The sequence below is a fragment of the Netta rufina genome (assembly GCF_964035555.1).
Source record: "Netta rufina genome assembly, chromosome: 20".
In the NCBI taxonomy this organism is placed as follows: domain Eukaryota; kingdom Metazoa; phylum Chordata; class Aves; order Anseriformes; family Anatidae; genus Netta; species Netta rufina.
In genome coordinates this window covers 1892058-1908571 of record NC_140144.1, presented here as the reverse complement: position 1 = coordinate 1908571, position 16514 = coordinate 1892058, and the positions used below count along the sequence as shown (strand labels likewise).

General features: G+C 48.1%; 1 protein-coding gene across 7 annotated transcripts in view; it reads left to right on the top strand.

Annotated features, from left to right (window-relative positions):
- The window catches only part of ZNF618 (zinc finger protein 618), a 178819-nt gene that overhangs the window by 78876 nt on the left and 83429 nt on the right, over positions 1-16514 (top strand). For all 7 annotated transcript variants that reach the window (XM_084299151.1, XM_084299154.1, XM_084299150.1 and 4 more), the window contains exon 3: positions 8074-8330. In XM_084299151.1, the coding sequence (XP_084155277.1) occupies positions 8074-8330 (257 nt within the window). The remainder of the gene's footprint in view (positions 1-8073; positions 8331-16514) is intronic.

Sequence of the window (16514 nt, the reverse complement as noted above, 5' to 3'; positions counted from 1 at the left end):
TGTTCTGTCCATTCTGCTTCTCTTAGCTCCAGTCCTGGCAGGAACCTTCTGACTCTGAAAACCATGGCAGAGGTCTGTAAGTTGAGCCCAATGTTTTTTCAGCCCTACATTTTTTGCCTGCTTTCATTTCTGACAGCTGAAGCCTTTTGATAAGGCATGAGATGAGCGAGCTGCCTGTTGGTTTTGAGAAGGCAAGCTGTAGTGTCATATGGGTGACGTTATCTCAGTGGGCTCTGCAAAGCATGGCCTTTCAAGTGTCCACTTCATGGTCCCAATTACTCTGCTCTTCTGAACCTCTTTGGTCCTGCAGACCAGAAGAGCAGGCCAAGCACTGTACAAGTGTGTATTTTAGTAGTGTAAAAGAGGACACATCATGCTTTCCCAAGGGGAAGTTAGATATCGCCATCATCAATATCATCAAGGCATTAGTGACGTACTGACGTGGCTAGGTTCTAATAGCCTGAGTGGTGTCCAGGAAAAAAAAAAAAAGAAAAAAAAGAAGATGCTTCATGTTTGCTGCTGGGGAGGAAGAGCTTTGTTTGTAGGTGTTGACTCAGACTATGTCCTTCTCATTTGTTTCCTTTTCCTCTCCTTTTCAGGAGAAAACACACAGGAGCTGACGTTGAAAACTGAGTCTCCACTGATCTCACTTTGCTCCTCCCCAAAAGCTCAGCAGGATATGCGCTATAAAAATAGCCTCATTAGAAGCCATCTGAGTACATATACAATCACAGATCACTCAAAAGGGAGCACAGAGCATGCATGTTTCTGTTGCTGTCTTCAGAGAATTACATGACAAATTATTCCTAGCTGGAAGAAATGTCCTTTTGTAATTGAGGCTTTTTCTCATTCTTTCATAAGGGAGGAGTGTGTGTTTTTTAAGTAGCTTTTAGTCACTTTCATTATTTATGAGAATGCTACTCCAGATCAGAAAAAGCAAACTGCAAATGTGAGTTTCTTCTGGCTGCAGCAGCTGACTGATCCCATTTGCTTTCAGTCATTGCCGGTTCCGCTTATCACAGCCAGGAAGAAACGCTCTCCAAAGATAAAAACGACACCATATTGCAGCTCTTTGGTTTGCACCTCTTTCCCCTCCTTTTCCTTCTTCGGCAGGAGATGGGCTGGAAGCCTCTGGCCACATCCTGAGAGTGTTACGGTGCAGAGGAGACAGCTGCAAAAAGTTGCCCATTTCCTTTCTGTCCTCCCACCTGGGAGAGCTCCTACCATTGCTCCTTGTTTTGCTGTCCCTGGGGCATCACCTGGACTACTTGGCTTTATAGCCCAAACCGTGCAACTTGTGCAGTCACTTGTCCATAGTTTGTGGTTGCATCATCTGGCTGCGTAAAGCCTCAGGCCTCCAGGAGCTATTGTAGCTGTACCTAAATGGGTCCCAGAACACATATCTACCTGTAGCTGTCCAAATCCCCGTGATGACTCTTAAACAAGCCTCCTTAAATCTCTTCTGCCTTCACATGCTTGTATTTGTCATGAAAGTGGCTGTAACGTCATTGGAAGATGAAAGTCTGATGATCAAAGCGAGCAGCAATGTTGAAATGAGCATTGTGAGATGGTAGAGCTGGTAATACAGTAATTGGCTCTGTGGCCTAGTTACATAGAGGAGTGACACATACAAGTACAATGTTTGTTTGCCTCTTTAATGTTTAAAATCCATAGGGCCTGTGTTCTGGGAAGGAAGGAGCTCCAGTAGGAGCATGCGTTGAGCAATGGTGTGAGCAGTGTGTGATCCTAAGGTTTGTGCCTCCTCTCCTCAGCAAGGGAAAGCCTCTTGGATCTCCAAGCTCCACAGCTTAGTAAAGACAAGACAATAAGTAGTAAAGGAGGTTGGTATTACCCAGGAGAGCTCAAAGACATGGAGAAGAATTTAAACACACCCTGTGGAAGGAGGTAGGGTCTAAGCTAGCACCCAGTGGAAGGAAGTTAGCAGATTACGCACTCTGCTAATCTCTGGTCTCATTTCTCTGAGGAGTTTTTGTCATATGCAAACAGTACTTTGAAGAATGTCCTTTTCCCAGGAGATATGCCATGGATGTTAAATGCAGGCTGGACTTAATAGAGGGAATTGCAGTGGATCTGTGGAAGGCCACACCTGAACACTGTACAGTTCAGAGCCACCATGAGTGGGATGGATGCAGGTACCCAGGAGTGGAATCTGACTCACGGGAAGTTGTCCCTTAGTTCTTGTGCGCTGCTGTCTCCACCAAGTGGAGGCTCTGACCACATTCTTGGTACCTGTGTGTTACCCAGCAGTGCCCTGCAGGAATTCAGAAGATGGAGCTGGTCTCAGTGTTGGCACAGCATGAGCTCTCTGCCTCATGGTCACAACATTTGGAGACACAGTCACTTTTTGGTTCGTGGTGAGGATTACTTCTTCCAGGTCATAATACCAATTCTTGACTTAACTGAAGGTCAGGCAGCATGTTCTCAGTTACTGTCATTCTCAAGGGAATTTTCTGGGAAATGTTCTGGATCTGCTGCTGCTTTCTCCTTCTTTACATGGAGACCCTTTGACCTGTCTGGAACGAGGGAAAGCAAAACGCTGCATAACACACAGCAAGTGCAGTTTTGAAGACTTGCAAGGGATGCAACATCCTAGGACCAGAGGGGTAATGAAGAAATTATGCTTTACTGGGTCATGTCTCTGGCTCCTCACAGACCTGCAGTACTCCCCCTCTCCATCCTATCTGAAGTTTCCAATGTCTACTCTTTTTTCTCTACCAGTTTGCTGTGAGGTGTTTGTAGAGTTTTTTAAAGCCACAATTGGAGGTTTCAAACTCTGCTGTCCCACATGGATCTTCAGCCCTCCTTCCCCTGGTCTCAAGAGACAATTATATTCAGTTCTTTGTGACATCACCTCAGACCCAAGAAGCCTGGACTGATCCTAATTTTGATCTAGTCACAGGAGCACTGGCTGAACTTCACATGAGAGCAGAAGAAAGGGGCCTCCACGGATGGTGCCAGTGCTTGCCAGGAAAGCCATCTTTCACCATTGGTGCCTCCTCATCTCTCTCCAAAGCTGCATGGCCCCCGGTGGAGGCATCAAGTGAGCTGTCTGAGAGCCAGGCCTGAGCCCAGTGTTTTCAGTGCTGCGCTGTTGGATGAAGTAGCACCACGGTCCTGTTTCTTTTTCAAGTGCAGCTCACAGTCCCCTGCCGCGCTGATGGCTAAGTGGTGGGAGATGGATGTAGAAGACCATGTTGATTACTAAGCCAACTAAGTGGATTTCCAGACCACCTATGCAACTTCTGCCTCCTTCCTGTCAAGGTGGATCTATAACAGCAGCCGTCTGTCAGCCCTGCTACTCCTGGCCTGAAGAGGGACCTTCATGCCTGGGTCTTCATGCCTGGGGAGCTTTTTGGTTGCTGTTTCCAAGCAGATTGAGTCTGTCACTGGACAGTCACCATGAAAATGGTGATCGTTGCTGTGCCCTTAGGGACCACTCTCATTGCCACTATTTGCAAGTCAGCCCCACCACCCAAGTCAAGATCTTGTTTTGTGGTCTTGAGACAAGTTATCCCACGTAGTCTTACTGTCAGTCCCTCAGAGGCTGTAAGAGTAAAAATGAGGAAGATATTCTCAATCTGTGGATGTAGAAGTACCAGGGAAGATAGGAGGGGGCTGCTGCCTTCACCTGCTGTTTTCAGGAGCTGTTTTCAGGGCCCTCGTCACACATCATGTGAAGTAATCCCAGTCTGCTGGCTCCTCTGTCCCCTGCTGGCACATCTGTAGGAGAGGGAAGGTGGGCTGGGACCGTGTTGCCCTTCAGTTACATTTATGTGAAGGTATTTTGCAAAACCATTGTGCTCCTGTGGATATTTAGCTCGGGTGAATCTGCAGCTGAAGCTTGGCTAAAGCTTGGCATCAGCCAGTAGCTGGAAAATATCTGTGGGATATGAAATTATAAGAGTAATAGAAGAACACAGCTCTTCCTTCTTAAGCAAAACAGCAACAGTCATGAAGAAGATAAATTTGCTGTCAGGGGTGTGGGACTAATTCCAGCCACATGCAGCTCAACAAGGGAAACACAACACAGCATTTCCTTGCAGCGTGCTTGTGTTTGGGGTGGCATTCTCTGCATTTTGGCTTGTGTAGTCTGGGCTCTGGAGCCCTCAGTGCTCTGAAACAGGATCTGGCTTACGCAGTAAAACACCAGCACCTCGGGCTGCTGGAGGTGAAGGTGTGTCCTGGGGCTGTGGCAGCAGGGGTGGGAGCATATATATATACTGAAAAAAATCTCTTGTAGTTAGTGTTCATCATTTATTCCCTAGATGTGGCATGTGAGCGGGACGTGGCTGTGCATAGACCTCACCACAGGGTCACCGTGCAGGCGATGCCGGGGTGCTCGACGGGAAGCACTGGGGGCTGTAGCTTCACTTCCCTGGGTACATCTGCTAGCTGCTGCTCTCATTGCTCCTAGAAAGTGTCAGAAGACAGAGAGGGTCTTGATTCTGAAAATCCAGTAGCGCTGCTTTTTTTAAATTATTATTATTTTTGAGAGGGCTTGTGGGCTTCTCTCAGAGCTTCCATGCTCCAAAATCATGCAGAAGTCAGTTGCAAAAACATTTTGGGCTGGTTTCCTCTACATCGAGTATCTGATCAGGATTGTAACATATGGGGCAATGTCAGAGGAATGGATTGCTTTTAATTAATACTTGCAGATTTAGGTCCCACCTAAGAGCAGACTTCCCAACTGGGAAGCTACTTTCTTGGCAGAGATGGATCCAGTAGGTTGGTGAGTGTCAGGAGCAAAGTTTCAGAGAGTCCATTAGTCTGGTCTACTTGCTTACATCTTCCTGCAGCTTCTGGCCACTAAGTCGGGCACCTGTGTACCTCTGGCCAGCACATGTGTACCGAGCCCCCTAACCTGGGGCTGGCCAGATGCAGATGCCCTGGGTTTTGGAGCCTTTGAGAGTTCTGTTCTGCCTGAGCACATCCTTTGGAAAATGGTTGTTCCAGTGGACCACCATCACTGCTCACATTTTATGCCTCATTTCAACTGTTTCCAGCTTCCAGTGATGAGCTCTCTCTCTACTTTTCCCTGCCAAATTAAGGAAAGACAGTATTTTCTCCCCATGAAGATTATAATACGCTGCAATCAAATCATCTCTCAGTCTGCCTTTTGGCATGAGAAGCAGCATGAAGTTGTTTGGTCTTATAAAGTCATAAAGCATTTTTTCCCAGTCTTGAACCATTTGAGTGCCTCTTTTTGAACCCTCTCCAGCTTTGCTAATCACCTTTTAAAAACAAGGGAGTTCAACCTGTCTGCAGTGCACTGGAGCTGGCTTTGCCGCAGCTTTGTGCAAAGAGAAAATCACCTCCATGTTACATCTTTCTGCTCTCACACATGTATCCAGAAGTCACGTTAGTCCTTTCAGCCACAGCGTGGCTCTGTGGCTGCGGAGCGACCTGCCTGGGGGGCTGTGGGTGAGCACTGGGTTCATGTCCATGAGGTCACCATGTTCCTGGACACATTTTGCTACGCTGAAACTACTCGGCTTGTGCAGGTCCAGTTGACAGAGCCACTGGGATCACTGGTTTTGGTGTCCCTTTCACAGTCATTGCTCTCCATCCCCCACACCTCCTTCAGTCAGCAGTAAATTTTGGCAGCAATGGTTTTAAATTTAATTCCAGAGCACGATGAATAAGTCTGCCTCAAATCAACCACTTGGGAAGCTCTGTGGAAATACCTCTGCTCAGGAGCACTACAGGTTGAGGATAGCGTTTTGCCTTACAGCATGTGGCCTGTTGCTCTCTCTGGACCATGTACTGCTGATAAATTTTGTCTGAATGTGACATAAAGCTGGGCACCGTCAGAATATCTCTGTTATTCCCACCAAACTTATGATCTGCTCAGAAAGCACTATCCTTAGTCTCACTGCTAGCTGTATAAGCTTTTAATTCCACATCACTTAGCTCCTGCATTGATTTTTATGTTGTTCTGTCTGGGATTGGCAAGTACAGGTTGCAGTGCCATCAATAACTGAGCCATTTCGCCTTCATTTTAGGTCAAAACTGGCTTTTACTGACTGCTTTTACCTTTCTGCCTAACAGTGAGAATTGTAGTGCTTTGATTTTGGTCTTCCTCCTTTTCCCCCATTAAGGGAGGTATTTTCGTCCCCAGAACCCGTGGCTTTTGCTGCCTTTATCAGTGTTTTGCATTTCACACCTTCCTGGTCTGATTGATTTACAATTGATCCTACCCTTTTCACTCTCACTCCTGGCTGCTGCCTTTGCTTCGGCTTTGGAGCGGGCACTCAGCCATGTTGCTGTCTGGTAAGACTGATGGACCTTCTTGGACGTCCAATAATATTACCATAAAGAACTTCCAATTTTCAGCCACGTTTTCTCTGTCTTAATTCATCTTTCTCACTTGTAAAAGCCCTGGATGATTTTGGGAGCATGGGGGGAAGCATGTGTGAGGAGGATGGGAATGAGTGGGGAGGCAGGTCAAGGCTAATTCTCTCTGTTTAGGGGCTATTAATTGCACATTTCATTCCATAATGAGAATGAAACGATGAATAATAAAATATCTGGTGATACGATGTGATTGACCCATTCTGAAATAGCAGCTACATGTCTGTGTAGGAGGTTGTGCAGTAATTACTGCAAAAGATTGTTCTCTTCCTTCATCTGCTCCTCTCATCTCCAGCCTCCCAGGCTTACCCGCTGAGCGCCTTCTTCAGTTGCAACATTTGGATTTGTCTTCCAGCTTCATAACCAGAATCTGAAAGCGTTGCAGGAGTTAGTTTTATATCATGTTAATTTATGCTTTGTTCTGACTTCCTATAGTGTTCCAAGCAATGGGATTTACTTCTTTTTTTTTGCCATTGCATGGTCTAATAACTCCAATCCATAAGTTCAGCCTATTTTTCACTTAATTTTGTCTATTACTTCCGCTTATAACTTTTTCAAACACTGCTGGCTGTTCCCAGTGTTAATATGACTCTAAATATGTCTCATACTCTTTAAAATCTCACGTTCTGTCTAGTCTAGGATATTGTTATAAATTTAGTTCTTCTGATTTCTGCGCAGACTGAACCAGCAATTATTTTATTTTTGCATTGCATGTTACAATTTATTAATAGTCAGTCTTGAAAACAGGGAGCCCATAAAGAATGATGGGATGGCGCGTTTGGAAAAGGAGCTACACTGGGTTAATACTTGGTCTTTGTCTAATGTGCTCTAAATCCCTTTGTTTTTTGCCACCTCAGCACATTTGAATTTGCTGGTATTGCCTTGCAGCTTTTGGTTGTCCAGGTTCCTTCCTTTTCTTAGGGGGTCTGGGAATTTATGTATTTTGTTTTGATTCTTTTCTTCTGTTAATTTTGTTTTTTCTCACTATTTTGTTCATCTGCTCCTAAATCCTTTCCTCCTCCATCTTTCCCTGCCCACTACACTTTCCCTGTCATCTTTAATACTTGCATCTGCCCATAAATTAATAGCCTCCATAGAAGTTGTTATCATGCTGTATGATCATCACTCTATATCACCTCTTTGATCATCACTGTATATGTTAAATAAGGCCATGTGAATACCACAGGATGAGAGTTAGGTTGCTTTGAAGGTTTAAGAGAAGATGCAACAGTAGATTAACGCACGCAGGAATGCACAGGGGCAGAGATAGCTCCAAATTACAAATGTTGGGAGCAAATGATGTTTCCTCTGCATGTGTGGACTACTTTTGGCACGATAGTCATTGTTTGGATGGACTGCTGGAGTTGTTGTCGTGGACCTTCTAGGAGCCATCTGAAGTTCTGTGCTCCTGCTCACTGAATTGGGCTGGTTTTGACTGATAGTGTTGTTAGTGATGAGTAAGGTTATTTTCATACCTGGCAAGTGGTTTTACTACTTTTGTCTGGTTAAGTTTTAATTGTTTACTATTATGTAATTATTGTTTGTTTATATGAGTGGCACCCATACCTAACCATATTTTGAAATAAGCCACATTTTAAAATAATTGCATTAAACAAAAATATCTTTACCGAATTCCCACTCATTAAATGTGAGTGTTTGAAAATGAGAATTCATGGTTTCTCTTCTTTTCCCCCCATTCAGGGAGTGTTTGAAGAGGAGCCCACGGAGCCCAAAAGCAGAGGGCTCCGATTCGGTGACATCTCAGTCCTCACCCAGTGAAGAGGCTGGAATGATGACTGAGGTGAAGGTGAAAACAGAGGTACCAGATGACTACATCGAAGAGGTGATCTGGCAGGATGATGCCAAAGATTCGAAGAAGAATATAAAAGATGGGCCAGGAGACGTGCCAGCAGAGATCTGCGTGGTGATCGGTGGGGTTCGCAACCAGCAGACGCTCGGTAAGCCTTGGGTCAGTGTGCCCCAGAGCTGCTCCTGGTGCCTCGGCTCTGCTGAACAGACCAGAGCGGGGTGCACATTGCTCCCTGGGGCCTGGCTTAGGATTAGTGACTTCCTTTAACTATTGCTATCTGTTTGCATCTGGTCACTCCTAAAGACGCAACCAAGATAAGGGTAACTTTAAGAGAAGGATTATCACCTCTTCTGAAGAGTTAAATCGCATGTCCATCAGTCATGCAAAATTCTTGGTGAACCCAGGGCTGCCCAGTATAGAGGAGACCAGGAAAAAAAGCTTGAGAAAAAGTTTCAGTGTTTTGAGGGAAGTTGCTCTGATGAAAGTAGATGTTCCTTTAAATAATTAGATTTATCTTAGAAACAGTTCTTCAGGTTGCTGTTTGTTAGTTTTTATGTTTGCTAGTAACATTTCAGAATAATTTTGACTTTGAGTTGGCTGCGGTGCACCACTTCCAAACCAGTATTTCCTATATCTACCCCACCTAGAGCTGTAAAGTTGTTATGAGAAGGTTTTCTTTTTTGCTGTGAACATCAGACTGTCCTCTCCTGCTCCGGGCAAGGGCATTTCTGTGGGGCCCTGGGGGAGCCTCTGCTCTGGCTAAAGGGTCTCCTACATCTCTGGGACATGGAGCAGGTCCCAGGTGCCATGCAGTGACTCTGAGAGTGAGGGTGGTTGCTGATAACGAAGAGGAGAGAGGAGTGGGATGATGTTTCCTTTAAGGGGCTAGGGAGAAAGCTAATTTGAGCTGCCTGGTGTTGCTTTTGGGGTTCGTTTGTCTTGCAGGGGGAAGGAAAAGAGCCACTGATGTTAGATTTTCTCCTGATTTTTGCTTGATTGCTGTTCATGCTGTTGGAAAGAAATCCTGGAGGATGTTGTTAGCTGAGGACTGTCTTGGGAGCATTGTGGTCCTGCTTGTTTTCCCTTCGCCATCAGGACAGCCACTAGGAGAGGCAGGGTGGGTGGTCACTGCTATTTTATGGAAGTTTAAAACATTTGGGAAAAGCCTAAGTCTATAACTGGCTTCAACTTAAAAATCTTCTACTTTGAAGGAAACACTCTGTGTATTTTCAGATTTTTTTTGTGCCTCCACAGCTCTTGAGAAGTTGAAGACTGTATGGGCAACCCTGAAACACAGAGGTATCCCTGGGGATGGCTGCTGAGCAGAGGCAATAGGAGCTTCTTTTCCATCTGTGGACGCCAGCCCTTGTCGAGGGGATCTGGGCCTCTGTCACGTAGAACCCCCTTCCGCTCCTCCTGCTGGCTGGGCTCTGCAGATGGTGTCTCCTGAGAATGTGGTTTCCAGCTAAGGTTGACTAGATTGTCATGCAAAGTGGGGAATGGGGTTTTGCTGTTGGCTAGCTTGGATGCACACCAACATGTCACATATCGAGGGTGCTGGGGACAGGCTGGGGTGAGGGATTTCCTCCCCATGGGGTGAGGGACAGAGAGGGTTATTTACTAGCTAACAAGTGGTAGTTGAGAGTTTTAGAAAGTAAACCGGAGAACTTCTATCTGGAATTGCTTCTTGAAATGAAATGTGCATTGCATTTGTTATTTTATAGCCTCGTGCTGGGTTTCTTTAAAGGCAACTTGGTCCTGAGGCGATTGGCAGTTAGTGGCCGATTCCTTTGTGCAAAGAGCCCTGTAAGTGCCCCTATTCATCCAGCCATTCGCATAATTCTTGCTTGTTGGGGAGATGGCTCTGAATAACTTTTCTGTTTGGCCACCAAATACTGTGCTCTGTGTGGACTGACCATGGTGCCCAGATATCAGTTCCTTGTGGTTTCTTGGAACTGGCTCCCAGTCAATTCTTCTGGTCCCCTCCACTCCCCACAGAAACCACAGGCAGGCACTATTTCTATGGCTGCAGCCATCTGCAGAACTCACAGGGGAAAAGCCCTGTGCCTGCTGCTGCGCCGGAGATTTCGGCTGCTGCTCTGAGGCAGCCACAAGGTTGCAGGCAGCGGGGGGCACCAGTGCTGCCCAGCTCCGGAGCAGAGGCTCCACGCGTTCTGCTGCTGCTTGCTGGTGCTTCCAGGAGGTGTTCTCCTGGAGCCTTTCTTCCAATTCTGGTAGCCCTGTGTCTAAATCACTTCAGCCATGCAGAAAGGCAAGGCCTCGGCAGGGTTTTATTCCCCTTCATCAGAGAAGCTGAGAAGGTGTCAAAAAGGGTTATTTTTTATAGTAATTCATGTTGTGGGATGAAGTAGAGAACTGGAGGTAAATGAATCCCCATCCTTTCCATGGGAATGGGAAGCCTGCTCCCCAGACTGTGGTTTCATGGTGCAGTGGGCACAGTGGGCAGCACAGGGGATGTCTCACCTGAGCCAGGGGTGCCCGCGGGGGCAGAGCCCAAGTGGCTGCAGGTGACAGAGCTCACTGGGGGCTTGGCGTCAGGGCTGGGCCGCAGCGTGTGTTAGAAGATCTGTGCCTCTTTTCTGAGCCACGTCTCTTGCAGGACCCTGCCATGTTCACACATCTGTAACTTTCAGCAGTTTATAACAGGGATTCCCAGCTCGGTAGCCGTTGTTCTCTTGTAGGGCTTTCATCAGATTAGGCTGTGTGCATGCTGCCTGCTGTTTGGCTGCAAGTTCCCGTGCCTCTCCCTGAGCTCTGGTCTACGCCAAACTCTGTTTCAAGCCCTGCGGTGGATGAACGGGAAGTGCCATGGCTCTGCTGATGTTTGATGTTTGATGTTTGAATTTTTGGACTGCTACAGATTTTGGAATGCAGTGTTGGGATGCAGCGATCCATGAGATACTGGAGTTCAAGATGGAACTTGGTGGAAGAAGTAAGGCAAACAGTAGGATTTCTACCATGGACTTTCAGAGAGGCAACTTCGACCTCTCCTAAGACCTATTTGGAGTTATCTCATGGGCAAGATTGCTAGAAGGCAAGGGTGCTTGTGAGAGCAGGGCAACATTTAAACAGCACTTCTTTCAAGTTCAGGATCCCTAAGAGTAGGAAATCGGGGAAGGGAGGCAGGAGACCTGTGTGGATGAGCAAGGAGCTCATCAACAAGATCAAAAAGAAGAGGAAGGTCTATGAACATACTCCAAATATAAGAAATTAGCCACCTATAATTGCTTACACACTACAATTTGCACCCCTCAGACTATTTTCACAAACGTTAAAGGTGCATGGTGGCCCTCGGGGACTCCTCCTGTCACTCCAGCGCAGCAGCACGAAGGAAGCTGGGTCCTCTCTTGTGCTCTTCCTTGAGCCTCCATGCAGAAGGGACGCCACCTCTCGCACAAGGACTGGGGGATGGGAAAGAAGCACTCACACAGCCCCTGAGAATTGGCAACAGATTTCTTTATTGCCGGGACATCTTGCAGGTAAGCCTGTGAGATGTCCATGGTGTTTGGTGGCTCCAAGCTAATGTTTGGGATGGAGCCTGAGCAACGAGTAGGGAGCTGGCCGGGCACTCCTGCGACGCTGTTGGTGCTCTTGGATGGAAGAGAGCAACGACATGCTGCGGTAGTCCCAGGTCTGTTCTGGTGGAGATGGATCCACTTCCATTTGTTCCTCCACATCTTCTGGTGGATTCATCTCCATGGGCTTCACAGTCCTTGGCAGAAGGATAAGCCAGTCTTTGCCCGGGATTGCCCAAACGGGATGCCTTCCATCCGGAAAGTTTTCAGGCCAGGGTGCCGAACCAGGGGGTCATCCAGTTCCACCCCGATGTCCCATGCCACTGTCAGCTTGATTTTCACGCATGGGTTCAATGCTGCCGTCTGTTTTACGGCCATGGCTGGGTCCCACGCTCCATTCTGGACTATGCCTCTGCTCCCCACGGCTGTCTGCCTGATGCTCCTGATTTTGCCCCATGCCACCATTGTGCCTGTGGGAAGGCCCAGGCCCCCTGTCGCTGGATGTTAGAGGGGGCAGCCTGTTCCCTGTGTCATTGTGGTACCAGTGGTACCACTGAAATGTGTCTGTGGGCTGCGTGCCAGAGGTCTCTCGAGCACTGGTGTGTCTTGTGCTGCCGGCGCTATCCCTCTGCCCATGACACTTCTCCTTCTTGTTAGCTGCATTCCTTCTTGGTGGTGCTTTGGACGGCATTGCTGTCCTCACACACCAGCAGGGCTGCTTCTCGCCTTGCTGCTTCTGGTCTCCTTCCTGCCGCGTACGCTGGCTGTCAGAGGCCCTAGTCGCTGAGCGAGTGGTGGGCCAGCTTCAGGGGGGCTGTTTTATAGGGCCCGCAGCAAAGGCGGGGCAGTGGTGGCCACTGTGACCTTAGCAAGCCTCTGCGCTGCAGTGGCCCATGCGTGGCCAAAGGCGGCTGTGTTGGGAGCGGCCTGGAAGATGCCCTCCCGTGGAAGGAGGAGGGTTGGGGGACTGAGGGCCCCTTTTCTGGGGCTGGCTCCCCCAGGCCATTTGGCTTGACAGAGAGAAAGGCTGCCCCTTGACCACAGGGACTGCCCTGCACCTCCCATCCTGTGTCCTGGGTTTATTTTAACACTGTTTTTTAGGTAATTTTGTTCAATTCTTTACAGAGAAGAACAGAAGCAAGGTGCATCTTCAGCCCTAGTTCCCATGTGTGCTTTGTGCTCTGAGTGAAGAATTTCTTCCTCATGTCACTTCCAAGCTAAATCTCCCCTCCATTTGTTCAAAGCCATTATTCCTTGTCCCATGGCTACACTCCCTGATAGAGTCCCTCTCCAGCTTTCTTCTAGGCCACTTTTATTGGTTAGGTTAGGTGGCAAAACTGCAGGACCTTACAAATTGCAGCATGGTAAGACCTTGTTCCACATGTTCCACATGCCGTTTTCCAGCTCAGGCTCTAGCCTCTCGTCAGTGTAACACAGAATCACAGAAAGGTTGGAAAACACCTCCCAGGATCATCTGGTCCAACCATCACCCTACCACCACTGTCACCCACTAAACCTTGTCCCCAAGCACCACGTCCAACCTTTCCTTAAACACACTGCCAGGGACGGTGACTGCACCACTTCCCTGACAACCCGTTCCAATGCCTGACTGCTCTTTCTGAGAAGAAATGTCTCCTCATTTCCAACCTGAAGCTCCCCTGGTGCCACTTGAGGCCGTTCCCTCTAGTCCAAACTCCTCAGAACAGCACCCTTTCCTCTTCTGGGACATTTATTCCTGGCAGGAATGTAGGTCCCACATCCTGAGGCCCAACCGCACCCTGATGTTTCCATTTCCCCTCACTTTTACTCTCAGCCCCCTCACGACGAAGGGCTGGGGCCACCACCTCCTGCTCCCCTCCCACTTCACCACCGTCTTCTCCTCATACCCCCCCTGCTTTAGAAACAGAGTCCTTCTTTTACAAGTAAGGACCTGAAGGATGGGGTGAACCAAGTGACACTTCCCAAAAATCTTCTGGAGAGTCTGGTTTGGGCCAAGAGGATACCAGGGACTGCAGCTGGACTGGAGCTCGGGCAGCACCTGGAGGAGACTGGGGCAGACCCCCAAAACGTGCCCTTTTTTGTGTTTTGCTGAGTTTGTGCCCTTTTGCTCTCAGCCCTGTGGGGCTGCCCTCCGGTTCTGCTTTCTGCTGGAAGCTGCTGTCTGGCTGCAGGTGCTTAATTATCCAGGTGCTAATGAAGTTCATACAAACACCCTTTTGACCCCAGGACAGCCAGTGGAAGGGGTGAAGGATTCAGGGAAGAAACCCAATGAAGAAGAGTAAGTGTACAAGAGCAAATGTAGAGTCCTGCACCTAGGAAGGAACAACCACATGGATAAGTATGGGCTGGGGGATGACCTGCTGGAGAGGAGCTCAGCAGAGAATGACCTAGGGGTTCCTGGTGGACAACAGGTGGACGACAGGTCGGCCATGAACCAGCAGTGTGCCCTGGTGGCCGAGAAGGCCAAGGGCATCCTGGCGTGCATTAAAAGGAGCATGGCCAACAGGTGGAGGTGATCCTCCCCCTCTGCTCTGCCCTGGTCAGGCCTCACCTGGAGTACTGTGTCCAGTTCTGGGCTCCCTGGTACAAGAAAGACAGGGATCTCCTAGAAGGAGTCCAGCAGAGGGCCACAAAGATGATACAGGGTCTGGAGCATCTTCCCTATGAGGAAAGGCTGAGAGACCTGGGTCTGTTCAGCCTTGAGAAAAGAAGACTGAGAGGGGATCTCATCAATGTTTACAAATACCTGGAGTGTGGGAGACGGAGCGATGTGGCCAACCTCTTTTCAGTGGTTTGTGGGAACAGGACAAGGGGCAATGGCCACAAAATGAGCACAGGAAGTTCTGCACCAACATGTGAAAGAACTTCTTCACGGTGAGGGTGATGGAGCACTGGAACAGGCTGCCCAGGGAGGTTGTGGAGTCTCCTTCTCTGGAGATATTCAAGGCCCATCTGGACGCCTACCTGGGCAACCTGCTTTAGGGATCCTGCTAAGGAGGTTGGACCTGATGATCTCTTGAGGTCCCTTCCAACCCCTACAATTCTGTGATTCTGCAGTTCTGTGATTCCTTTTGATCTGCTGTTATGCATGAGTCTCACAAGGCCCATGGGTCCCCCGGGTCATCCCAAGCAAGGGCAGCCAATAGACTGATGGCTCCCATGGGCCCAGAGCTGCTGTCTCCTCACCGGTGTGTCTGGGAGGGCACAGCTTAGAGAGCCGATGTCTCCTCTCCTCCTCCTTTGTCCATTTTATCTTGCTCACTTCATGTGCTGGCCTTGGGCCAGGGCCATTTGAAGAGCTCCAGCACATCAGCATTTCTCAGGGCAGGGCTGTGAGGGCAAGAAAGGCCAAGAAGCAGACTGTGAAGTGATCTAGAAAGGAGAGGAAAATAAAATGGCGTTGGTGTTATAAATCAAGAGAAAGGGAGGGAAACTGTTTGGCTGGTGTGGATCATTTTCTAATTCTGGGAATACCATCAGGTCAGTATTTGTGTTTTGAAGGACTGAGTTATCTGTGAGTTGGTCAGGAGAAGTTTTATACAAGACTATTTCAACTCCCAGTCTGGTCCGGGCTTTATGAAAAATATTTTGGAGAGGATTTTTCAAGTCATGCATTATATCAGAAATGTTTCTGAGACAATGTGAAGAGTGAATCCTTCTGCTTTGAGACTATCAATCTAACATGTACATGCTTGATTCATACCATGATGCTGATGTCTCAGGTACTGAGCTGCTATGCACACATAATTCGTGAGATCTTTGGATTCTCCTTAGTTAAACCACGTAAGTGCTGCAAAAGCCTTAAAAATTTCCAAGCCCATCTGTCTCTGTGGCTTGGAAACAAAATGTCAGAGGCTACAGAGATGTTTAATAGGTATCAACCATCATTATCCTTTGGAAATGCATCCACTTTAAGGGCTCTTTTCTGATTTTTTTCCACACAATTTAGATGGAAAAGCAGTGGAACGTGGCTCTCCTGTTGGATAAACACAAAATCGATATTCAGGGACCTGGATTTTTGACCGTGTATTGAGATACATGTCTGGTATGTGATGGAAGGGTGTGAAAGTCTAATCAGGAACAAGAGAGCAAGGGAAAGCTCTGGACACGCTGAGTGTGTTGCCCAAATTCTATCTGCAAGGCTCAGTAGAAGTCTGGCCAAACTGAGTGCACCAACTAACCAAAAACCCTCCCCATCTTCTCACCTACTACAAGCGGCTTTAACCTTGCATGGCACATCCTGATGTGGGTGAGGTCTGAAATAAGCCATGACCACAGTGGCAGTGCCCAAGGCAACACGAGCATGTCCTCTGTAAAGCCTTAGCATGTGTTATTTCACTTCATCTCTAGTCAACTCTAACAATACATTTACTGTGGCAAACACTCCCTCCTTTCACAGTGGGATCTGTGCCTCTGACCCCACCATGGTGTGCTGCATACGCAGCTGGGGCTGTTGGGCTGTCTCGCAGTCCCTGTGGGGCAGCGCTCGGCCACCTGCACACCGGAGGCGGGTAGAGGTGCCCCTGGCAAAGCTGTCTGTAGCCTTCCCCATGTTACATGTGAGAGCTGAGTCACAGGGGATATTGGGACCAAAGCACTTGCTATGAGATGTGCTGGGCTCTGTTCTGCCTTCAGTTCCTGCCCTTGCTTCCTGGGCAGAGCCCATTGCATGGGGCAGCAGTGCCGGTTTGGTTGCATTCTGGCAAGGGAAGACACTATGCAATCACTTGTATGGCTTATGTTCTTCTTGAAGAACTTCTGCACAAGCAAATGCATTTATGTGCCTTAGACCACCT